Here is a 26,611-nt window from a genome sequence, read left to right on the forward strand (position 1 = left end):
GCGGCTGTTTTTTATTTATATACATTATACCTACTGTTGGTTCGTACACACATATTAGTCGATATTTTAAACCTAACAGCGACATTAAATCTAAGATTCGTCGGTGTTTTAGCTTGAAAGATTTTCATTATACAATATGACCAAAAATGTAAACCTACTCCTAAGGTTTGGTTTATAGAAATCGACTTTAATCACTAAAATGCCCGCCGGCAGACTTGGTATAAAGATATTTATAATACTGTGTCTGGTATATAATACTGTGTCTGGTATATAATACTGTGTCTGGTATATAATACTGTGTCTGGTATATAATACTGTGTCTGGTATATAATACTGTGTCTGGTATATAATACTGTGTCTGGAATATAATACTGTGTCTGGAATATAATACTGTGTCTGGTATATAATACTGTGTCTGGTATATAATACTGTGTCTGGTATATAATACTGTGTCTGGAATATAATACTGTGTCTGGAATATAATACTGTGTCTGGTATATAATACTGCCCATAACAGAAAAATTAAATGTCTTCTAACCGAACACTTTTTTCGAGATGACATAAATAAACAATTCGAGCATGACGTACAGACCCAAGAGGTAACGCAAGGCTCTGTACATCGAGAGAAAATAATGTATATGGCAAGAGAACGTCGAGGTATTTGTTACCCCGGCAAATAAATGGACTACCTCAGTTATTAGTCTAACGTTAACCAACATAAAAAGTAAATTAAAATATTGCTCTTGCGTCGTGCTCCTAAACAAGACTGCTATGATTTATAAAAACCACAGCGGTTTTCGATTGTAACATATCATAATTTTATTATATTATTCTGTAAAATAAATAAATAAAATATATATATACATATATATAGCAGAACAATGGCGTTACTGTCAGCTGCAATGTCACAGAGCTTATAAGTTAATGACAGCTGACAGTAACGTCATAGCTCCGACATATATCTTGTTGTTTCGGTAAATACAAAATAAAACTATAGTTTGTTTAATATCTTTATTCGTACAAAAATAGGTATTTACAAAAATACTTTGATATTACAAAATAGAGAGTTCCACCTTATAATATATAATCTTTTATTTGCCTACAACACCCGGAATTCTACAACAATTCATATAGAGTCGGGCATCCGTAAGGAAGTGACTTGATTGAATGCCTGACTCAATATGAATTCCGGATATTGGCAAGGGAACGAACGAACGAATGAAATAATATGAACTTATATTTGTACATATGACACGTATATTAGATTTTTTACACATGGTCACACAATAATCACCTTAATAGTTTTCAGTATTACGTAAAGGCTTGTGTTGCTGTGTCGTTGTGTTTAAGCGGATAAGGCTCTGCTGTTATCGCATCCCGCCTAAGGTGATTGTTGGTGAAGCCTTGGGGTTTTAGTGGGTATGTACAATCGCGTGTCCCAAATAACTGTCCCGCACTAATCAGTCGCGCCTTATAAAAAAACTGTGTCGCTATATCAATAATTTCAATCGCAATGTCTAGATTCAAAATATAATATCACAATAACTCATAGAAAAAACTGTAGCTACATAATTATATTATAAAATATTATTAAAAAAACGGCTAGCCTTTGCTATAACCGTTAATAATAGGCTAATAGACTTGTTATAGGCTGAAATATGGTATTAGTTTAACCCTAAATCAACTATAATATGACCAAAAACTTACTAAAATATATCGATAATGTACATAAATAACTGAACGTTGTCGACGTATCACCGGTAACATTAAATACATAATAATTCATAAATACGCAAAACACTAAATGATTGCACTCATATGTCTCTTTCTCTCAAATTGTATTAACACTGCGATGGAAAGAGATGTCAGAGTGATTTATTCTTTACAAGCGCTTCGTTACGAGTACGAAAAGTTTTGTCAAATTCATTTGTACTTGTATATTATTTTCTTTACTTTTTATGAATAATATATGCAGCAAGAAGAGAAGAGAAGAGAAGAGAGTGCCAAGAGTTTATTATATAAATAACACGTCGTCAACATGCAATAATTATTCTATATTTACAAAATGACTCGAAGGCATTGAATCAGCTAAACAGCTCTCATCGCATCGGTAAGCTCATTATTATTTATTAATTAGTATAATATTCGCACTCAGAGTCATACATAAACAGTTAAGGGTCACTAAAGCCCCCCATGGGCTTTGGGGTGGGAAGTTGGGGTTGGTGTTGGTGGGAATCGCTGATGGAGTGAGGTCAGCATTGCCTAGAAAAAGCCAAAAAAAACCTTCTGCTGTGTTACGTAGTGGAACACTAGTATAAGCAGAACCCCGACCAGTCCGAGTCATCCTCGTCCTAGTCGTCCACCCTGGGACCTACTGCAGCCACGCTCACGCGTGCCCACTACCTAGAGCTGCAGATGAGCTGAGGATGCAGGGCAAAAGGCGAATATTCTGCGCCTTAAAACAGAATCCACTCACTAGGGAGGTAACCCGTATAAAACCGAGCATGTCTGGATGCTCTAAAGTGGCAGCCCCACTATCAGACTAGGGCACAGTGGGTTAATCTCCTGCTTGCCTGAAAAACCAACGATTCAAGAAACCGAAACAGTGAGAAACCGGACCGGTCTTTTACCGACGACCTTTAGCGAGGTGAAACACGAGGCTCAAGACCGAACGCGATGGAGACTCACTGTGGACGCCCTCTGCCCCACCTAGGGGTTATAGGACATTAAGTCAAAGTAAGTCAAAGCCCCCCATAGATGCAATCGGTTCGATAATTTGTTACACCCAGAATTTCTGGAAGTCCCTCATGTCTCAAAAAGGAATGAACTGTTTTTGTTTAAACGTGTTTCTTTCATTTAAATTCAACATCTCAATTATACTTAGTTTTCGACCAATTACTGGAAAATGCTTTGGGAGCCCAATATCAAAACCAAGAATATCACTTCACGATTTTTTTGAAGTCGGTCAAAATTGTCTATAGTATTCTTCCATAGATTAGAAGTTTCAGATTCAACTTAAGCGTCAAATGTGTGTGTCGTAAAGAAGTTTTACAAAACCGTATCTCAAGGCAAGTATTTGAGTCACAAAGTTTTAAATCATAGCGAATAAATCGTTTTCCATAGACTAGATTTTAATCATATTTGTATTATAAAATGTAAAAATAGTTACGTTAAACGCTGAGAGTTATTTATAACTAGCTGTTAACGATCGCTGCTCAATAATTTAATATACAAATGCTAATTACGATTTTCCTAAATTAAGACTGAACGAAAATATAAAGTTTTGTTTGTTTTAAATTATCGAAATCTGGGATACTTTTGACTGGCAACATTTTCACTCACATTTCTTTCAGTCTTTAATTTGTTTATAAATCTTTATATTTACAAAATGGGACAACGCAAAACTATGAAAGCGGTCCCATCCCTGCCGGCCGCGGAGGAGGTTCTGGTGTATCACACGTCGGAGGCTTGAATGTGCTTCCCTGGAAGATTTCATTTATATCATACACGACTCAATACGTAGGACGCGAAAAAAGCATTCTTAAGACGTTGCTCAATTCTTAAGTACGGCCAAATGAAAAAAAAAAGAAAAGAAACGTAAACGTTTTATAAGGTTTTAACATCTAAAAGCAATATAATCTTTCGTCTCTTTCCTTTCAATTGTGTATACGCTGTTAAGAAAAGAGACGGATATAGTTTTTGAAATATATTTTCTAATTTTAATATTCAGGCGTACTGCATTACTTATAAATTCTAAATCAATCCGAAATCTACTCGAGGCCAAAAATATAGTATGCAATTTGGTTGTGCTTAGTAATTTCGTGAAATTCTAGAATTTCTAGGACTAATATTCAGCGTTAAGATTGATCTCGAACTTACCTGGACATCAAAGTCTAATACATATTTGACATACGGAAGTCACACATAGTCGATGTGTATACTCATGTATTCATGTATTTATTTGCATTCCATAACGTTACAAAAGATGTTTATGAGGCTTAAAGCTAGGTACAATATTATGGACCCTGTTAGGGCACAGCAAAAGAAGGCATTACGAAACCTATATAACATAGCTAATAGCAACACAATAAAAAATAGCACATAAAAACTTCACACTCCCGGCTAGTACCAATTACATAGAATAACATTTTTTTATTTATTGAATTTTGTATATTTAGGGATTAATAATTATGAAATTAAACTATATTTTTATCTTCTAGGTACTCATTAACGCTATAATAACATTTACGTATAAGAAGTTTTTTTAGTTTGTTTGTAAATATATGTATCTTTTTTTCATACTATGACTCTTACATAAAAGTCTTGACTATTACCTGGAATCCCAGAGCAGCTTCGAGCGGAGTCGGAGAATCCCTCCCGAGCGTTGCGTAATCCCCGAATCTCTCTGCGCGACCTTGGATTGTTGCGTATGTGTTGTCGGTTGGCTGCAAATATCACATTTCATTGAGTTATAGTTGTATCGGTGGATCAAAACAGCGGATTGAAGTGGGATAATAGTGCTCGCTACCCTTCATCTTGTCCTCACAGATTCCTAGATATTTCTAGACAACAAGCCAATGACATCATCCAATACATAAAGTGGAACAATCTCAAGTGGTTGGGACATGTGCACCGAATTGCGGACGACCGAACCCCAAGCTCCTCAATGAACTCACAACCTGGTGGTAAGAGAAACCTCGATAGACCGAGACTGCGTTGGGACGGAGTTGGCGATTGAAACAGATATTCGAAGTATACTAGTGAATGATAAAGCCCACAGGTATAGCTGTGATGATGATGATGTTCAGCCTTATGCGCCAGATACATGCCAATGAGTTTAACCACAACATTTTCTAAGTGTTAAGACAAAGTTATTACTCAGAAAATCGCAGTAAGTAACTAGAATAACACCGTTTTTTTAATATATTACACAATAGTGTGTGTGTGTGTGTGTAATGATCAATTGCTATATATTGAATTAAATCTATATTAATTGAAATTTTATGCCATTTAATATTACCTGTGGCTGCTCACTAGAAGTGTCCTGCTGGTCTCCAAACACGTTCATAGTGAGCTCCTGCTCCTCGTAAGGCCTCAACTTGGTCTCCAACCACAAAGGGTTCTCTGTGGTGCTGAGCTCTTCGAGAATTCGTCGACGAGCCAAACTATCCCCTTTACTGGATTGAAGTGATGGCGGAGGAATCACCCTGGTGATGTTTTTTATTTTATTTTATGTTAATGTTTACCGATAATAATTTTAATAATAAAAATAAACATCATTTATCATTAAATTTAAATAAATTGTGAATTATGTAAAACTTCCTAATTATCAAAAGTGTCTATTGGTGATTAACATAGAAAAATCTGTCTGTAGATTATCATAAGATCTGTTAGGTAGACGTCATATTTCATAAATCAGTTTGTAATTTTAAAAATAATAATAAAAAAAACACTAAGGAATGAACGAGAGAAACTAATCTTAACTGTCATTATGACAGTAGGAAGTTTGTCTTCTTACCAATGCTTGAGGCAGGCACACACGACGACGAAGGTGACGATGCCCGTGAACAGAACTATTAGAAGTGCAATCAACGTCGCGAGCGCTGGGTCGAAACTGTCTGGAACTGTAATTTGAGTTTTAGATTAAATGTGAATTATATATTTGTGTACACTTCGTTTCATACGGAAATATAACATCAAAATCAAAAAGTTTTTATTTCAAATAGGCTGAAATGAAACGTCTAGTTGCACGGTTCCAAAAAGTGGGTCTCATGGAGAAGAACCGGCAAGAAACTCCATGGACACTCTTTTCAACAATGGTTTAGCTTACAAAGACTTACAAAGTTGACAATTAAATGAAAAAGAGCATCGTTTTCGAGGCAACACCACTGTGAGATAAAAAAAAATACATAAGGAAAACTAATGGAACAAAGTATAGCAATTAAAACATGTGTAAACTGTGATTAGACATTATTAAAAAAACACACGACACACGAATAAAGAAAAACTGCACATGAATCATGATAATTCAATATCATGTCAATTAGTAGTTAGTACGAAAGCTAGGGATACGATGTGGACAGGTGATGCTTGTACAGGAGAAATTTAAAAGAAGATAGAGAAGGAGCTAAGCGAATAGGGACGGAAAGTGAATTCCATAGCCTAACTGCAGAGACCTTAAAGGAATCGCCAAGAAGGGAGGAGTTATGAGATGGGATTTCAGGGGTATAGTTTTCGGAAGTGCGTAGAGCTATAATTATGAGCTCCCAAAAATTTAAAATTATTGTTTAAATAAGAAGGAGATATATACCTTTAAATCACCCAGAAAAGAACTGGTTTAAAACAAACAAAATCTTCAAATCTTAAATAGGATGAAATACTAACTCGTATTCTATACGTGCACGTTCGTATTTATGTACGCTAATATTAACGTACAGTTAGGACTCGTCCTATTAGAATACATCTAAATCGCATTACTTTTATCAAATACAGATTAAAATAAACGATTTTTACCTCACCCTTTAAAAGTCAAAAGTCAATTTACAAGAAAACATTTAAATTTTTATGATTTTATAGTACTCTCTGGACTTACCTTTGGAAGTGGAACTGGCTGCAATAAGGGTCTCCACTCCGTACTGCTGGTAAACGTCCTTCAGCTCATCGTACTTCGAGTCGATACTCTCCAGAACTTTCTCCACGGGCAGAACTTGCCACGTAAGCGGCTCCACTGCATGCAAATGCACTTCACACCTAAAATATGTAAATTTTGATTTAAAAAAAAATTACACAAAGCGGCTTTCAGTTATATCTCAATAGGTTTATTACGCCTTACTCAATCGATATATTACACATTATTATTATTTTTTAATTAATAAATATTACTGTGTGTGTGTTAAGGCCTTCGGAATCGCGAATTCTACACGTTGAAACTGACCCATAGCGCACGCACATTTATCACATCATTCAGTGACACTATCACACACACACGCATTCACAAACACAACCCTCGTATATTGAATGTGTGAATTGATTTCTTCTTTAATTAGATTTAAATTTTAGATAATTTATATTCACTTAGCTTTGAAGATTTTTTAGATACCACGAAAGAGCTGTAGTCAAGTCATTCACAACTATTTACTATCATTACGTAATATATGTTTTAATTAAGTTAATATCATAAATATCAATAACGCTATTTTTAACATCTCAACTCACCAGTCATCCAGTCTCCTGTCAGCCTGCACGAGTGGTACTCTTCTGTTTGGGACCAATAAAGCACTTCCAGCTTCTCCTAATCTCCGTTCTACAGCATCCACGGATGTGGAACAACTCCTTGATACCACCATGCGGATGAGAGATGAGCGATCTATAATCCAAATCTGTTACAAAGAAATTATTTTATAAATACCATATATTATGGAGACAAACATTTCCTGACACATAAAAGCTTCGTAAATTATTTTCAAATACTGTAATGACAAATATATAAATGAATCGTAATTTTAACGCGTATCTTAAGATTCAATCTCGTCTTGAGTATTGTTGAAATTCATACAAGAGAAGAAGAGAGAAAAAGAGGAGAGAAAGAGCACTTACATAAACTTGTGTTTTGGCCTGTCTGTGTGGATGAGCCACTTCCTGTGCGATGATGTCCAGGACGAACCTATCTTGGTTGTACTCCGACATGAAGTGAGCGGTCATTAGAGTACCTTTAATATTTATTAAAATAATTAATTTCATTAATAAATACTAATTTTATTTAAATTTTAGTATCGTATATATATCGAATAATATATATTTACAAAGCCATAGAGAGAAGTGGTTGTAAGATATTATTTACGAGCATATTATTATCATATTGTAATGTATTATAGCTAAAAAAATTATATTCAATCAAAGCTATGGAAAATCTCACCATCCTGTGTAATATTAAAGGGCGAAGGCACCACACTGCCACTGGACCGCGAAGCCCCAAACTTGTAGAGGTTAGAAGCTGCCACCATGTAGATCAAGGTTCCATTCTCGTCCAGATCCGGGTCCGACGCCACCAGCGATATTATCGGCTCATTGATGCGCGCCGTGTGCTTTACGCCTGAAAAATTATATTTTAGGCTACTTCAAAGTTTTCAGTTGTAATTAATCAAATAAATATCGCTTACGAGAGCTGTTTATGGTATAAATAAATAACTAATAACAAAAAGTAGCTCGGTAGTCCTAAAACACAGTTTAAAATACGTCAAAGTCTGGAAAATATTATCTGCTTACGTAATTTCTTGGTCAGCAATAAATAATATAACTTTTTACTAGTACGATTATGATGCACATATTTTTAGTATAATTTGAGCATTTATACTTGTTGACAATTTTTATCATTTTCTTCTAACAAAGGTATTTAAGAAAAACACTGTGAACGTGACCGCGCACGCTGAAATGCACGCGAAACGTCGTAAAAACTAAAATTTAGAATTATGTAAATAACTATAAGTTTTTTATAATAATACATAGCTTTAATCCGTTCAAAAAGTGTTTGTGTATGTGTAAAAGCTATTTTAACAAAAGACAATACTAAAGGAATTTAAAACACAGACTGCGTTATCGACCTTTATGTAATTCGCTCTTTTTAAGAAATATGTCGTATTATTAGAAAATAGTTTAAAAAATAATCGAAAATTGTGGCTGAAATATATTTGCAATTTCTTTTAGATCCACATAAATATTGTTTTAATATTGAATGACTTCAATTATATAAAACAGATACATAGGATCGAGTTTCGTCTGGCATGATACTCGTACAATGTTTTTGACATACTAAAGGCTGGGATTAATATATTTCGAAAGATTTTCCATAAACATAAAGATAGATAATACCTGCATAGTAAACCTTTTTTTGGAATTTCGGTTCGTTGTCGTTTTCGTCGAGTATTTTGATTTTAACAATGGTAACACTCGCATCTTGACCGTCAGTGCTATTGTCTATGGAATTCAAGATGGCGGCAACGTGTTCGAGTATCGGATTGTTGCTAGCGTATATCGTCATTGTGTATTCGTCACGTTTTTCCCTGCAATGAAAATGTTAGTATACATATTCATTTAATATATAATAAACCTAAATCATATATGTCGGAAGGACCAATGGCGTTACTGCCAGCTTGTCATTATGAAACAAGGGAATAATATTACTTTCTATAGTAATGGTAATTTCAGTTGTATGGATACAAAGAAGTGTGTGAGTGAAACCTCGAATGCATAGGCCATTCGAGTGGAAGAGAGATAGATGCGGCGCAAACATACAATGAGTCATGCTTTTTAGTGCGTGCCGGTTCATCATTTATACACTGTCACGACAAAAAGATAAAAGAAATTGTGTAGAGTATCTAAGAAACACATTCTTCTCCCACCTGTCAAAACTGATATTAGCCCGAATGGTTCCCTGTGTCCTGTCAAGAGTGAAGGCGCCATCTTGGTTGCCCTCTAGTAGATGATAGTACACTCTGCCGTTTTCACCTGAATCTTTGTCTATGGCTTTAACAGAACCTGAAACATTTCGTTAAATTTTTAATCTGCTATAAATTAAATTTTAAGAAGATCATTAATATTGTAAAAAAAATATTTACTACCTAATACTATACTAAAATATTACGTTGATAAAATTAAAACAAGAAGTATAAAAGAAGAAAAGTAGAGAAGAAGAAAAGTAGAGGAGAAGAAAAGTAGAGGAGAAGAAAAGTAGAGGAGAAGAAAAGTAGAGAAGAAGAAAAGTAGAGAAGAAGAAGAGAAGAGATGAGTTCTAAGAAATTACGTTAAACTGTAAGAAAGGGTCCTGACAAACCGTTGGTGCTTTTAATCGATTAAAATTGCAGAAAAACATACTTATCTACTACATAATATATTTTACCTATAATAATTCCCGCTGGAAGATTTTCGGGTACAGTAAAGGTGTGTGCGGACAATTGAAAGATGGGTGCGTTGTCTTCATCGTCGACCAATACAACTTTGATCACCCGTAGAGCCTCGAACTGGGCTGGAGTACCATTGTCCACCGCTGCTACTACTAACTAAAAAGGTGGAAGTTGGAAAATGTCATTGATTTTAAAACTACCGAGATGGACCAGTAGAAAATAAAATGAAGATGTTTTCTTGTTCGCTTCCCTAGTAATACAATTATAATACACAGTGAAATTATAAAACAAAATGCAATAAAATACGGCAGTGCAGTTAGCGGTGAGAGAGATACATCGCCTCGGCTTTGCAACTCTCTCTCTCTCTCTTTCCTCTGCCACGCATCGCACGATCTTACTGCTACGAGATACTGATCAGTACAGTGGCCATGTTTTAAGAACTTGGATGGATTTGTATGACTAAAAAACAGATAGGTTTCGTTACAACCGTTTAGAATTCCAAAGAACAATTTGTGTTTGATTCTATGTATTATACAAAATGTAATTAATATATAATAGATCTGTATACTGCGAGGAATTATTTAAAAAGTTATATTCAATCGTAAATAATTGTTATGTATGTAGAAATTAATAAAAAAACATTTTCTTCAATTTATGACTATGAACGCGAAACGAAAAAAATTCCGTCAATCGCAAATAGCTAGATCTTAAAAATGTATTATTAAAGTAAAACAAAGACCTTCGTTTGTTAAGTTTTTAAAAACAAAGTCCACACATATAATCCGTACTAAAACCAGACACGTCGAAACATTTTAACACGTTTTTTTTTTAAATCGGAAATTATTAACGATTCTAACCTCGAGTTATGTAATCTAAAAAGCTAGGTATATGTTTTAGTTAATAATTAGAAGTGCAAACGATGAAGTGAAATATTAACAATCACTTGTAGCCAATAAATTGTAAAACGTCAGTTTTGAGCCATAGACAAGTTTTTTGGCCAGTTTTAAGGCCCATTGACAAGTCAAGTTAGTTTTTAGATGTTATGTCACTAATAAACTCTTGTCAAACGATTAAAGACAGTTGACATTTAGCTTCAAACAAAGTGTTTTATTTATTTGAAGATCCATTTAATAACCTCCACAAAACTGAACTATGTTGCCATCCTAATTAAAAAAATTAAGATGGCAACATACATATGAATTACGCAAGTGGACTTACCTCATACTCCGGTTGAAGCTCCCTATCCAAGAAGGTTTTCGCCCTCAACTGTCCCGAATTCGTATCCAAACTGAATTCCTGAGTTTCGACCACATTTTTGTTATCGACTTTAAGGTAATATGACACGCGGCCATTTTCCCCACTGTCTTCGTCCGTAGCTTTGAACGTTGTTATGAGATAGTCTGTTTGTGCTGCGTTCTGAAAGAAATAATATTTTATTAATATTCAATTTATTCTAGATGACCTGGTGAACTTATATTAGTGTCAAATTGATACAATTTTTTTAAAACAGACCAACGATATCGTTCCCAATACTATGAATTTATGTATTGTGTAATAAAAAAAAAGTTGGCGATTAAAAAGAGTGGCGGAGAGTTTATAGCCAGTTCTTCTCTTCCGTTCTGCGCCCTAATTTTGAGAACTGGCAGTAAATGTAAAATTAGAAGCATTTAACGTATATTTCTTTTTTGACGTTCATGAATGTACATTGTGTTACCTATATGAATATATGATTTTTGAGTATTTTGATATATTTAAAAAAATACAATACACAACAAATATTTCCCAACTAGGAATAGTTTTTATTGGAAAATTCAATTGTCGTTTTGTAGTATTTTCCTTGACTTATTTATATTTTCTGTTAAGACCATCCCTGAACTTCCACAAATATCCTGTCCATCCACTATGAGGTTTTAGCGAGACCAACGAACGGCAATTGATTTTTATATACAGATAACTGTTCATTAACAAAGTTAAGTCAAAATTTGTACCTCAGGTATTTCAATAGTCCGCTGATCCGGCGGCGGTTCGACGAACACAGGAGTGTGTCTGTTAACGCTCATCACAAATATGTCCACTTTGGCCGTGTCCTGGAACCCCTGTCCGTCGTGGTCTGACGCAGACACCGTGAGAGAATAGGTCGTGTTGCCCGTCACGGGTTTGGAAGGATATATGATACCATTTGTAGGGTCTACAGAGAAGGTACCTGAAATCGAAAAAAAATATTATCATTACTTTTTTTAAATTCTAATAAACGTGTCATCTGATGAGTTCTAAGGGCACCTAGCTGCCAATTCTCGTAGCAATAGCTGAAGTGACGGAACTACATGTCCTGACTGAACGAATGGGAAGGGGAGGGGATGCAATCCCGACTCGGGATTAGAAATATCAATCCGGCGGGATCCCGAAATTTTCGGGATCTCGTATAGTTTAAAAAAATAATTCACGTGACTGAATACGATGAAAACTGCATGTTTGTGATAGTGTATATATGTAAATAAAATATTATTTGAAAGAAAACAAATCTTTATCCTTTAATATTACGAAGTAAACAACTAACAGTTTTAATTACATGAACATAATCAAAAGAAAAGTAGGTATAGCTCAAGGAGATTAAAATTGGTGATTTCGAAAGTAACTTCTAAAAAAAGAGTATCTTCTAAAGTGTCTCAAGAGTGCTATCTGCTAACCGGCATCTAATGTCCATTGCAATGTACCCTATGTAATGTGCAATGTCGCGTGAACCGTCCCGAGCGGATGTGTGTAGAATCGCTGACCATTACAGCCCAATCCCGTCAATCTCGAACGGGATCTCGTCATATTATGCTTCGGGATTGATCCCGAAAAATTACACAGGATTGCATTCCCTAGTCCCGACTGTCCAATGTATGGGTACGAGAGGTACAACACAGAACAAATTACTGGAATAAACGTAACTTTCTAAAATTTGATGTAAATGTTAATCATCCTAGTTACCAATGTTATTTACTTAAGTTATACATATACATAAGCTACTTAATACCTCCGACGACAATATAATAGTATATATAATATTGTCTTTAGCTAAATATACATATTAAAGAAAGGTCAGCCAGCTCTCGGATGCGTTATCAACCTTTTAATGGCAGAAGCATCTTTTATTATATCCAGATGTTTTTTCTGAAATTAAATTCTATTTCTAGAAGTAATAAAGAGTTTTAGTTTAATGTGAACATTTGGAACGAGAAAAATACCTGGCACAGTCTGATCAACTATCCTATAGAAGAGTTTCCCATTAACACCAACGTCTTTATCCTCAGCTAACACTTGAAGAATAGCGGCAGGAGGGTTCAGTTGCAGGTTCTCGGCAATAGTTCCCTTGTACACTTTTTGGGAGAATATTGGAGGATTATCGTTTATGTCATTGATTTTTATATGTACCTGGAATAGAATAATTGCAATTATTACGGGATTCACGTTTGAGAATAAACAGGTTTTTTTATAGAAGATGCGGCAAACGGGCAGGAGGCTCATCTGATAATAATTAATAAGGCTCGCGAATGCGTTGCCGGGATTTAAGAATTGGTAGACTCTTTTCTTAATGGACCCTAAGTCGAATTCCTTTGGAAATACTTTAGCGGGCAGATGCAAATATTAATCATAAACAACTCCTATGAACACTCTACATGGGAACGGGATAAAAGGTAAAAGGGATCGAGCCCCTGGGAATGGGAATGGTCATCGACGATTCGAATGTGGAAGTAGGACGGTGTCGGTTTCGCTTATTTGTGATTGGTCAAACGAAAACGGATGCTGTGTTGCGATCCGACGTTGAGACGAGAAACTTTATTTTGAAATTTAAATAGAGAGGGAAAAACACAAGTTTATTTGAAATTAAGTATCCAAAATTTTTGCCTTCAACAGTTCTTTATATCAGCAATAATTTGTCAATTAAAATTAGTACCCATAGAAGACAAGTTCAATTATTTTTGACAATTATCTTTTATGAGTCCAAAAAAATATTATAGCCCGCAGGACGAACGTAATGATACAGTAAATCATAAAATATACTCACAGGAACACTAGTGCTCTTGCTAAGATGCGCAGGCGCCATGTCTGTGGCCAATGCACGCAACGTGACATCAGTGACAGATTCCCGATCAATATTATCCGCCACAATGATTATTCCAGTGTTTGGGTCTATGTCGAAGTATGGCGATTGGCCAGCCAAGCTGTATCTTATTTCACCGAATTCACCTGAGAATTTATTGAAGCGAAAGTTAAGTTCGGTGGCGGTTTTTGTAGATGTTCAGATATATTATGTTGCACGAAACGCTTTGTTTGAAACTGGGTAACAACTTACTTTAATGGTTTAAAATATGAGTTTTTTTAAGGGTTCTTACATCTAAGTGTCAGTTTAATACAAGTTCAGTCGACCTTTTTGTACATTATCGGAAGCGAGAATGTTGTATTACAATTTATGAGTGTGGAAAAAACTAATGGGCTCATTTTGGCTTCATGTGTTCCAAGATTGCTAACATTTGATTTACGCTTCCAATTATTAACTAAATATATATGTAAATTAACTAAAGTTGACATAACTCGAATCTTAATAATATACAAAACTAAACGAGTTAATTGTGACATTATTAAAAATTATGTATTTTTAATTATAAAATATGACATTGTTGCAAGTCATTTGTTAGCTTTTAATATTTATTTAATTAAATATTAAACATTTTTTATGAAACATATTCTGAAGAATCTTGCTACAAGTGCGCATGTGCAATAGTTGCTCATTTGAATCTTTCAGTTATTTATGGTCGATTCGGAGTAGGTAATAGATTATAAGAGGTTGTGACACATGCGCATGGGCATTTATTTTGTTTAAGTTTGAAGTTATACAAAGCTGTAATGTCCATGAAGTTTATTATAGTGAATCAAGTCATTATTGGAGTGTTTAATTTCCTACCCTAATGACTAGACTAGTAATGTTTTAATTTGCATTTTACAGGTTACATTGCGAACGTATAAATATAACTTATGCGTATTGATAAATGTAAATTAACTGAAAGACATTAAGTAAATTCATTTTTAAAAGCCTTTATAGCACAGGAGAGTATTTAGACCATTAGTTTTGACAAAAATTCTAAATAACCTAACTGTTTTGACATTATGATAATTCATATGACATTTGCATGCCAATTTTAACATAAACAGTACATTCTAACAACGGAACCGAAAATAGATCGTGCCCAACACGCCATTCTTAAGAAATCCTACATGAACCTTGCTACTTAACTTCAAAATTGTGTAATGTAACAAAACTTTTAATGGTTAGATATACACTTATTCTTCAAGGCAATATGCCTCTTTAGAAAACAAACCGCATCATACACAACCAAACCTACATACAGGCTACCCAAAGCACGCACTTACCCCAACGCCTTCCATCCCATCTTAAACCACTACTTAAAAACAAAATTTTCACAACCGATTCAAACCTATGTACATTCACTATCTTAACCTGTCCTATGTGGAATCAGAAAATATTCTTACTGTTCAACAATAGTTATAAAATGAGGTGTTATGTAAAAAATATTATGTCAGATGGAAGAGACTAGCTGCCCACGACAGAGGGTATCCTAGTGTTACCAGTTCACTTTCTTTATAACTAAACATATATTTTCATTATGTGTAATAATGTTACAATAAAGAACTTACCCTCATCCTTATCAGTAGAGTGTACAGTGATAACACTCGTTCCCACTACGCTGTGCTCGTCGACGCTAGCCTCGTACAGCTCCTGGTCAAAATTCGGTTCCTCATCGTTAACATTCACCACGTCAACGAAGACACCCGCAGACGTCGACAATTGTGGAACACCAGAGTCGAAAGCGACGAGAGTAAAGTTTATCGAATGTATTTTCTCGTAGTCGATTCGTTGGATAGTTTTCACTACACCTAAAAAATATTATTCAAATATATATGTCGCAGATTCAACGCGATTAATAATTGCAAAATTGGTGTTACTACCGTCGTCCGACATTATAACACAGTCAGTGCGCACGTCCGGCGCAGGCGACGTTCGAAACTCAAGTGACTAGAGAATTCACTTACTGCCACGAAACAGTCGCGCCACTGACATTTGGTAGATCACACAGACTAGGCATTGTCAATTGTCAACGTTGACAGTCTACCTTACCATACCACACCGCATTCTACGACTAACTTCAGAGTGGCGGGAATTTTAAAATATTCATTCTCCGACATATTATTGATATATTTTTTAGCTGTGTTTTATTGTAACACACACAGTAGTCATTAATTCCTTACAAACGTAAAAAAAATCTTAATTTGTCCTTGTTAATATTGGTATTAGAAAGTTTCACCATGTTTCAGTTATTTACGATTTCGTTAACATACTCATTTGAGTATTACTATCTGTCTCTTTCTGTCGCTGCATTGAAACGGGACAGATCAGTGCTATAAATGACACAATATAAAGTCTTATTTACTTTTTGTAAGAGGTCCTGGTATGAATAGTAAAATTGTGCAATTTTTATTTCGATGAAAAACTATACCAAAAGAAAAATAAAGCAAATTTATAATCCTACATTGAAATCATATAAACAATATTACTCATTATAAAATAGTGTATAAACAGTGGCCTTACAAAGTCAAAAAGTCTGTAATTAAAATAAGTGACTTTTAGATTAGATTATACATAGATTATATATATATATATATATTATATATAACAGATTAGTCAAATGATGTGCATCATTAGTTAGTAACTAATATATATTTGCCTGTCTAATCCAGTAATGTTCTATAATCTACTATTACATATTATATGGTATTTTTAAGGGCAAAGGGGCCTACAGGACGCCCACAAAGGGTAGTCATCATAGCCCATGGACACGCATTTTAACGCAATCAAGAACACCACCGGGAGATGATCATGGGAGACGATGTCCATCAAATTTTGAATTAATACGGTTCGTTTAAACGAGGCAAGAGAGCATAGACGACGACGCCATTTTACCTAGAAAAGCGATTTGACAGGTTCTTAAAATAATATATATAATCCGAAATGCTTATCTTGTCAAATAATCCATTACAGCATATTCTTGCTTACCTGTAACATTATCTATAGAGAAATAAGGGCTGGGCGGGTATATAACAATGGCGGATATAGGCGTCTCCCTGTCCGTGGCCGTATACGCGTTGAGTACGGTCCCGATCGGCTGCTCCTCGAGTATACGCTCGGTGTACGCGGGTTGCGTGAATACGGGCGCGTGACGATTTACGTCCACTACGTTTATTATTAGTTCACCTGTAAAATACGGCTTAATAAAAATACTTTAATCATAATAAGTATTTATTTGTCCGTCTAAAATGGAAGGAGAACTTCGCCGTCTTTGGTAAAAATAGATATAAAAATAATGATTAATTAAATTTTTTATTCTAAACATTATGTTTATATTAAAACATAATGCTCTTAAGTTTCATTTCAAAATTCTATAAGTGAATTATTTATTTACACTTCGTTGCACTAATACAGAAATATAGTAGTGGTAGTAGTAAATAAATAAAAAGAGGACCACTGGCGGCCTAGAAGATATCGCAACCACTGTGTGAAAAATTAATTAAATTAGATAAGGTACGCGCAAATTCAAAAATACATAAGACTTAGTTATTTAGACAAATTTAATGGAACAAAGCAAAACAATTAAAACGTTATACAGAAAAAGGAAAAATTAAGAAGAAAAGGGACAAATTAAAAATAAAAAGGACAAATGAGGAAGAAAAAGGAAAAATTAAGAAGAAAAGGGACAAATGAAATATAAAAAGGACAAATGAGGAAGAAAAAGGGAAAATGAAGAAGAAAAGGGACAAATGAAAAATAAAAAAGACAAATGAGGAAGAAAAAGGAAAAATGAAGAAGAAAAGGGACAAATGAAAAATAAAAAAAGACAAATTAAAAAGAAAAAGGACAAATGAATAAAAAGGCCATAATTACCTTCAGTCTTCTGAAGATTAGGCGCGGAAGCATCTGTTACAGCGACTGGAAGTGTAACCACGGCCGCAATTTCTCTGTCTAAATGATGACCCACCACCACTGTACCGTTGGACAGGATTTTGAACCACGATGACAATATGATATCATCGGACACCTAAATATAATTAACATTTTATTACTAAAAGCATTTTCAATTTTATAGATATTGTTACGAAGATGGGTCGACTGCAATGTTTCTAGATTTTTCCACTAGTTAGAAAACTTTTCAGCAGGCTGTAATATGGAGAGGGTCAGTCACATATTAGAAAATTGTAGTTTCCATAATGTTACCCTAGTTTTCAGGAAGCTGAAACCTTTTTTAGTCGGTTTCAGAACATGTGTAGTAGAGTGGTGCAGTTTTCAGGGGACCCGTTTTCAGGCGTTTTCAGGCCTAGGTATACCCCTTTGATGAAGGAATATTCTAGACCAAACTTTCTAGGTGTGAGACAAGGACGAAATGATATGAGAGAGAGAGAGAGAGAAGATCAGAACTTTCTCGAAACTAGACTGAGCACTCTAGAACGCCGTACGACAAGGACGGAGCAACGTGCGAAAGAGAAAGAGTGCGAACGTTCTAGAATTGTGCAATCGCTACTCAGTAGCAAGCCCGCCTAGAGAGTTCTCGAATATTGTTTAGAATTATTCCCAGGGATATATAAGCGGGCCGAAACGCGACTATTCACCTTTAGTTTTGAATGCGATAACAAGAGCGAAATACCGAAGCGATAAAGTACTGTGTAAAGTGTGCATAAGTGAAGTAATTAGTGACTGTTTTTGTGTGTGTTATAAGTGCATTTCTGCGATTAATTTGTGTTCATAAATTTCTCGTTGATTACCAAAAAATAAACCCTTGAAGAACTCTACGGCATTTTCTATCCGATCCCCTAGCTCGTAACAATATTAACAATATATTAACAAAGAGCAATGTTAGCCTAGTGGCTTAAGCGTGAGACTCTCATTCCTTGGGCGGTTCGATCCCCGGACGTGCACCAATAGACTTTTTGTCTATGTGCGCATTTAACATTGATCATACGGTGAAGAAAAACATAGGAAACTGGCCTTAGACCCTCAAAGTCGACGCGAGATGCCCAGGGAACGGATACAGAAATCTGAGGCCCAGAAAAAATCTTACATCGCCTTACATCAGAAAAAATCTTACATCGCCACTGGTATAATGTTAACAAGAGATTATCACTACATTTCATAAAACAAAGTACTTTGTCCGCGATAATAAAACGTCAACATCGTCCAATTAATAAAGTGCAACAAGCTTAAGTGGTTGGGACTTGTGCATTGAACTGCGGACGACAGAATCCCAAGGTCCTCACTGAACTCACAACCTGGTGACAAGAGAAACCCCGATAGACCGAGACTGCCAAGGTGGGATGGAGTTTTCAAGGACCTCGAAACAATAGGTCTTCAAAGTTGGAAGCAAGAAGCACGAAATATTTTGTGGTGGCGAAATATACCTGAGAAGGCAATGCGCTTTATAGTCATTGACGACGATGATGATGAAGAGAAACGAGACAACGAGAACAGTGAATCCCGTACGTCAAAATCTTACACTAAACTTTAAAATATTGTATAAAAGAAAAAACTACCTCTTTGCCATTCTTATCAACCGCCTGAACTGGCTTTTCTCCCAATTCGAATACCAATTGGGTATTATCCGTGATATCCGGGTCGACCGCTATCAGGGTATGCACCAGGGTGTCCATATCCGCATCAGCCGATACTTCAGCTCGTTGTATCGGAGGAGTAAAATACGGTTTCTTATCGTTCACGTTGATAACATGGACTATTAGTTCTGTTGTACCAGTTAAGCTTGGGATACCTGGAACATTCATTTCACTAATTGATTTGCCCGAAATTGAATCAAGGTCTTCCAAATAATAGTAACTACTCGCAACCCTGAGGTTGTATATAGGGTAATTATGTCAACCCCCCCCCCCATATTAGATAAGTGATGAGGCTAGTCGTAAATATAAACATATATATATATATATATATTTTATGTAACAAAGGCATACTCCCGCACATAGCCAGAAAACTCGCAAACCTGGCCGGCCTTTTAAGAAGTGGAACGCTCTTAATTGAAAGATTCTATGTCGAGTTGGTTCAGAAATACTTCAGTGGGCAGCTGGTTCCACATAGTGGTGGTGCGCGGCAAAAATTACCTTAAGAAACGCTCAGTTGTGGAACGACGGACGCATATAGTCCCACCAGTGTGTTGTCTATTACACGATCTGATGTTTGAGTTATTAAATTGAACTTCATAGCTTTTGAAATATAATTTGCAATATTTAAGATACAGTATTACCAATATTAAAACCATTTTTAAAAGTTTGGTCCCTGTATTGCTATACTTATTTGTTGAGGAAAGCACCAGCTCTGGGGTCAGCTGTAGTATCAGGCACCAAATTTAATTAGCGAGTCTCCACTACGAAGGGAAGTTCAAAGTTGAAGGAAATGATTTATTTAACTCTTAGTGATCTCACCCATATCAACGGCGACTATTTGAATCCTATACGTATTCCGCTTGTCGTAGTCAAGTTTGTCAGCAACGGTGAGGACTCCAGTGGCATTGTCTAGTGTAAAGGCGTCCAAGGCCCCCTTTTGTATCTTGTATTTTATTTCGGAATTCACTCCGCTGTCCAAGTCCGTGGCGTGGACTATTGCCACTTCACTACCTATAGTAATACGAAGTTAGTTTATTTAATTATTATTACATCGGGAATAGCATTTTGGCTTCAGCGTTCGACTCTCATCCCTAAGGTCGTAGATTCGATCAACATTTGTCTGAAACATTCGCTCGAACGGTGAAGAAAAACATCGTGAGGAAACCGGCTTAGACCCAAACAAGCTCGTTTCGATTCCATACAATTTGTATGAAATATAAATATATAATATTTATGCCAAGCATATGTTCGTATTTTTATTTGAAATGCAGTCAATACGTTTTATATTTGTATAAAATCTCACCAGTAGCGGCGTCTTCAGTGACGTCAGCTTCATATCTGTCAGTGTCGAATACGGGTGCGTGATTGTTGACGTCACGCACTGAGATCTCCACTTTGCACGTTGCGTTGTGGATGCCATCTGTGGCCTGAGAGAATAATCTTGTTATAAAATTTTATAAGTAATGCAGTGATTATGCAGATTCATTAAAAGTATTGTAAAGCAGACAAACTTAAACTACATGTGACCATATCTCAAAAACTACTATTGCTTGAGTCGAATATACAAAGTAGGAAATACAAAAGGTAAGAACGTCTTAACATATATGTCGCAGTAAAGTACTTAAATCAGAGAGTTAATTGAATCGCTAGACAGTTAGTTAAAAATCGATATTCAATCAAGTCGCTTGTCTGGCAAGCGAGTAAACGAAACGTTTAACGAGTTTCCTAAACGTTTCTAGGCAACATGACTAACCTAACCTAACCATTTACAATAAAGAAAAACACGGACTTTCCAAGCTCTCAGTTCTTCATCATCACACCGAAATAACAAATGAAATGGCGGAGGAATCATGGATGTTGCAGCCATTAAATAATTAAGTGCCATCTATTTTAACTACCAACATTATTCAGATTTTAATAGCTGAAGTTGTACCCCACACCAACAGCTCACGAAGGTAATTTTAAATATATGTGAATTGGTGTAAGTAGTATTTAGGATTTAGTCTTTAACAAGAAATAAAATATTGCTTTTATTACATTTATTGCTTCCTCTCATAACGATAAATAACAAATTCTAAAAGTGGCGAAACCTCCTTCAAGCCCTTAATTGTGGTGAGCCTGCCTTACCTTAGAGATTTGACCACCTCGAACCTTTGATCCTACCCGTAGGACTCCGTCTGTTACCTTAGGTATCTTAGTTCAGACATCGGTATATATGTATAGTATATGTAGTGTATGAATGAGCAAGCTACACATACTATACAGATTCACCTCACATTTATTACATATAAATTTCAGTCATCTGTGTGTCAAGCTGCAGAAACATTATGAACATATATTAAAAAAATTTAAAAGGTAGTATTTTACAACTAATACTTACGAGAACAGTCAATATAATCTTGTTATCGTCTGTTGAATGGACTCCACCTGTTTCCGGTCGGACCAATATCCTTCCGGAAACTGGATCTATCCAAAATGGATGCGTTTCCGGTTCGACGATAGAGTAACGTATATCTGAAGTCGTGTCTGAGTCACGAGCTTGGACCTGTTAATTGTCATTAATAATGAGACAATCATTAAATAAGCTTCAATAAACACAGTTTTGAGTTATTCAGAAGGCTATAAAAAAACACACACATAACAATACTTTAAAAGTGTTATTTGTAAATACCAGACGTTTGTTGATTCGTGTTTTGATGGTATTATATTGACATAAATGTATATACATATATATTAACAGGTTCTTTGTCTACACACCATATGAGGTCTGTAGAAAGCTACACGTTCACAGGCTACAGTTGTGAACGTGTACAAGGATAGTTGCGTATATGGCGCGGACTTGAAATGACATATCACTGAGAACCTAAAAAACGTTGGGACATACGGCAAAACTTTTTTTTCTAGTGACATGAGATGAAACGTCAAAATTGGTCAGTATTTCTCCAGTATCTCCATTTTTATACTTGGACAATGAACCTGTTAATGTAAAGAAAACAATCTTCTGACCGGATAAAAGCTGTAAAAGCTGTAAAAGCCGTATTATTATAAACTTATAAATATTTACATAATTTTAAATTTAATTTTTTCCGACGTTTCGCGTGCTTTACAGCGTATGTAGTCACGGTGACTGAAGACAAAAGGTGTTAAATGTCACAATGGTATTGTCTTTGGTTAACGTAGCTTTTACACATTGAAGGAAAACAATTTTTTTAACGGATTAAAGCTATTTGTATTATTATAAACCTATAATTATTGACATAATTTTAAATTTAATTTTTTCCGACGTTTCGCGTGCTTCACAGCGTATGTAGTCACGGTCACTGAAGACAAAAGGTGTTAAATGTCAAAAGTATCACAGCTGCAGAGAAAGTTGTTTTATCTGTATTTATTGCCCCGAAGTTGGTATCGACTGACTGTTAATTTTATATTTATTTAAATCATAAGTAAAATTTAAGAAGTTATAAACTAGATTGTTTACAATGTCTGCATATATATTCTTTTATAAATTGTCTCAGCACAAAGACATTAACATTACGATCTAGCTCAACTTGAGGCTAATAAGTATTTTATTAAAAAGGATTATAACATAATAAAGTGTCCAATAACACTTACAATATATAAATGAAACAGTTTACCTGTAACTCCGGCTCAAACTTCAAAGCATCTTCATCGATGGATGCTCGATAGACGGGAGTCAGGAACGCAGGGGGATTGTCGTTCGAGTCCGTGATCGAGATGTGGAGGGAGACCACCGACATTTGGCCGGAGCCGTCGTCGTCCGTTGCCTGAGATTGTATTCATTCAGTTTGGAACGTTTTAACTAATTATTTGTCTCTTTTCATCATAGCATAAACACAATTTAACAGAAAGAGACAAAAAGGAAAATGTACGAAAAATTACGAGTTTTTTGTTTTGAGAAAAACTTTATATACGACACGAACTGAATTGAAATAATGAAAATTACGGTGTGTTCATATTTTTGATGAGTTTATACACAATTTAATCTAATGAAAAATTATATATTATTATACATACATATTGATATATATTACAAAACTAAGCATTTGAAGAATGTACAAGCTGTGACCAATTTACCGTCAAATGGTTTAGATTAAATTGGGCCAATAGAGAACCTGTGTGAATTGAGTTCGAATCTAGCGGAATAAGTTTGAAGCGCGAAGAAAATATAACAATAAAATTGAATAAGACAAAAAAGGGGAATAAATATACATTAATGTCTAATCGATAATAATAATTCCAAATTCATTCTTAATATCAACCATTGCATAGGTAATATATATTAAAATCATATAATCCACTGGTTTTATCCGTTTTCAACTAATTTGACTTTCATGCTATCACATTATAAGCTCTATGACATAATGACAATGACAACTGACAGTAACGCCATTGCTCGGACATAATAAATTACTGTAAATAACAATAATGACTATGAAATCACTATTATCAAATTAACCACAAGTTATAACAATATAAACTGATTTGACTTTGACGTTGTTTATTTATGAGCTCTGTGACATTATGACAATGACAACTGACAGTAACGTTATTGCTCTGACATATATTATAAGATATGTAAATCAACTCGTGTATATTAACAAATTATATAGGAAGCCCTTGTAGGTATTAATTTATCTAGCTTCTGCTTTCAAAAATAAAGTAGGTAAGGTATGTACGAGTAGTAAATAATAATATGTATACTATACAAAGAAAAAATAAGATCCACAGAACCTACCTTGTACTGCAAGAAATAATCCTTTCTAGTCTCAAAGTCAATGCAAGGCGGAGTTCCAGGTGTGGGACAAGCGGCGACAGTGATGACTCCACTGCGGTTGTCGACGCGAAACAGTTCTGCTCCGTTGCCAGATAACTGGTACACTACGCCCTCGGTGCCGTATCTGTAAGGTTTTGTTAATCTATTTATTATTTATAGCCCAAGCCGACAGCTTCTATACTATAACGAAAGCACAATTATAATTTATTACAGGGAGTGCCAGGCAGGAGGCCTGAACTTTTAAAAGTTTCCGACTATATGATCGGTAAAGTTACAATGAAAAAAATCTTAAAGAAAGATAACTTTATTTATATATAATATATAAAGGAATTTAACTTTTTTATTCACCTTTACTACATTTTACGCTCAAATAACCACAATCCAAACTCTACAGTCGCTAGACGCTCTTACCTGTGTTGGAGACATACACAGTGAAACTTTAAAAAAATTAACTTGCAATGACTTATGTAAAATTTAAAGTTAGGTACAGAAAATAGGTGCCGGCGAAAAAAAACATTTCTACACAAAAGACTAGCCAGCTTGACTTGCTTTAATCGATACGAAACTTTCAAGAAACAAAATATCGTAATTTATTATTTTAATAATTTTCTGATGAAAACAGATGGACATCATCCTTTTACCTGCCCGTATCTCTATCTGTTGCCTTAATGGCGACCACTCTGGTCCCCGGAGGGGCACCTTCAGCCACGGAACCTGAATAGGGCTGTTCCGCGAATTGGGGCGCGTTGTCGTTGACGTCACTGAGGGATATCGTCACACTGGCCTTGGATGATAGTCGCGGAGAAGTCTGCAGCTCTTCCGCTATCACCTAAAATTAAAAAAAAAGCTTGGTTGATGTACAGTTAAGGCACATACTAAACGGTAAATGGTTTTATAGAAAGAAAATGATAATGATTAAAAAAAGAAAGAAAAACTCAAAAGAGAGTTAACGTTTATATTAGACGTTTCATTTAAAAGAGTAAAAACTTGAATTGTTTTGAGGTATGAACTGCTTTTCAGTCAGTTTCATAAGCATTTATGTAAAACGTAATAAAATTTTAACTACAATTTTGTTTGCACTACACATACACATTTGTGACTGGACTTTTGTTTTCAAGGATATTATTTTCCCAACTGATATAAAAGAGTTAAGGTACAGATCATAAAATAAAGCTGTAGATATATTTGGATTCAATTTAAATTTTAAAAGTTAAAACACAAAAACTGCTAGGCTCTACACACACACTTGTAATTGTGGGTGTGGTGGAGTGGTTGGGACACGTTCACCGATTGATGGACGACAGAACCTCAAAGTCCTTACTGAACTCGCAACCTGGTCGCAGGAAGAAAACCCGGTAGACCGAAGCTGCGTCGCTAGGATGGAGTTATCAAGGATCTCGACACAATAAGTGATCGAAGTTGGAAGTAATAAGTACAACTGCGATGGCGAAATATACTTGAGCTCAAAGCCCACAAGGTGCTGTATAGGCATTGATGATGATGAAGGGAAAATAGACTTAGCGAGATGATGATGAAAATTAGTAATTACCTCCAGAATAAACTTCCTCTGATTAGGGTCCTCGTAGTCTAAAGTAGAGTTGAGTCTGAGAGTGACAGTAGCACTGCCAGTGGCCGTACTGGGCTCCACTATGAACGCTCCCAACTCATCAGACAGACGTAAACTGAATACTGAGTTTAGACCCTGAAAAATTTTGAAAATGTTAGAAAATTCTATACTATATGCAGTAGTGTTTCAAAGGCTTATCTTAAATGATTAACGCATAGAGTATTCGACTTTAAAATCATTTAACAAATGCAATGTGACCATAAATCAGACACGCCTTAACTATTATAATCAGCTGAATTCCTTTTGGAGTAGACAAGATTGTAGTCCGTGGGGTTCTAATGTTTTAAGTTCCAGTTTCAGTACCGCTGACGCTGGTGCTTTCCTCGCTCATCGAGTAAGTATACTAATAGATCAAACTTTTCAAAACTTGTTTTAATTTGAAATAAAAACAAATTTTGAAAAGTTAGAAAATTCTATTCTATATGCAGTAGTGTTTCAAAGGCTTATCTTAAATCATTAACGCATAGAGTATTCGACTTTAAAATCATTTAACAAATGCAATGTGACCATAAATCAGACACGCCTTAACTATTATAATCAGCTGAATTCCTTTTGGAGTAGACAAGATTG

The 26,611-nt window shown here is 35.2% G+C and overlaps 1 protein-coding gene across 1 annotated transcript in view; it reads right to left on the reverse strand.

The window, feature by feature from the left end:
- Positions 1-1,003: 1,003 nt before the first annotated feature.
- LOC123708003 (cadherin-87A) overlaps positions 1,004-26,611 on the reverse strand; it is a 53,389-nt gene continuing 27,781 nt past the window's right edge. The window contains exons 11-36 of the mRNA XM_045658416.1: positions 25,964-26,116; positions 25,056-25,243; positions 24,376-24,538; positions 23,255-23,404; positions 22,000-22,164; positions 20,923-21,046; positions 20,439-20,630; positions 19,542-19,774; positions 17,902-18,055; positions 17,017-17,214; positions 15,600-15,839; positions 13,951-14,132; positions 13,130-13,316; positions 11,888-12,102; positions 11,118-11,315; positions 9,896-10,055; positions 9,399-9,534; positions 8,869-9,059; positions 7,916-8,092; positions 7,597-7,709; positions 7,216-7,379; positions 6,593-6,750; positions 5,519-5,624; positions 5,021-5,207; positions 4,335-4,445; positions 1,004-3,482 (exon numbers count right to left, since the gene is read on the reverse strand). Of these exons, the coding sequence (XP_045514372.1) occupies positions 3,405-3,482; positions 4,335-4,445; positions 5,021-5,207; positions 5,519-5,624; positions 6,593-6,750; positions 7,216-7,379; positions 7,597-7,709; positions 7,916-8,092; positions 8,869-9,059; positions 9,399-9,534; positions 9,896-10,055; positions 11,118-11,315; positions 11,888-12,102; positions 13,130-13,316; positions 13,951-14,132; positions 15,600-15,839; positions 17,017-17,214; positions 17,902-18,055; positions 19,542-19,774; positions 20,439-20,630; positions 20,923-21,046; positions 22,000-22,164; positions 23,255-23,404; positions 24,376-24,538; positions 25,056-25,243; positions 25,964-26,116 (4,323 nt within the window). The 3' untranslated portion in view covers positions 1,004-3,404. The remainder of the gene's footprint in view (positions 3,483-4,334; positions 4,446-5,020; positions 5,208-5,518; positions 5,625-6,592; positions 6,751-7,215; positions 7,380-7,596; positions 7,710-7,915; positions 8,093-8,868; positions 9,060-9,398; positions 9,535-9,895; positions 10,056-11,117; positions 11,316-11,887; positions 12,103-13,129; positions 13,317-13,950; positions 14,133-15,599; positions 15,840-17,016; positions 17,215-17,901; positions 18,056-19,541; positions 19,775-20,438; positions 20,631-20,922; positions 21,047-21,999; positions 22,165-23,254; positions 23,405-24,375; positions 24,539-25,055; positions 25,244-25,963; positions 26,117-26,611) is intronic.

Source organism: Pieris brassicae, chromosome 4 (assembly GCF_905147105.1).
Source record: "Pieris brassicae chromosome 4, ilPieBrab1.1, whole genome shotgun sequence".
Classification (NCBI taxonomy): Eukaryota; Metazoa; Arthropoda; class Insecta; order Lepidoptera; family Pieridae; genus Pieris; species Pieris brassicae.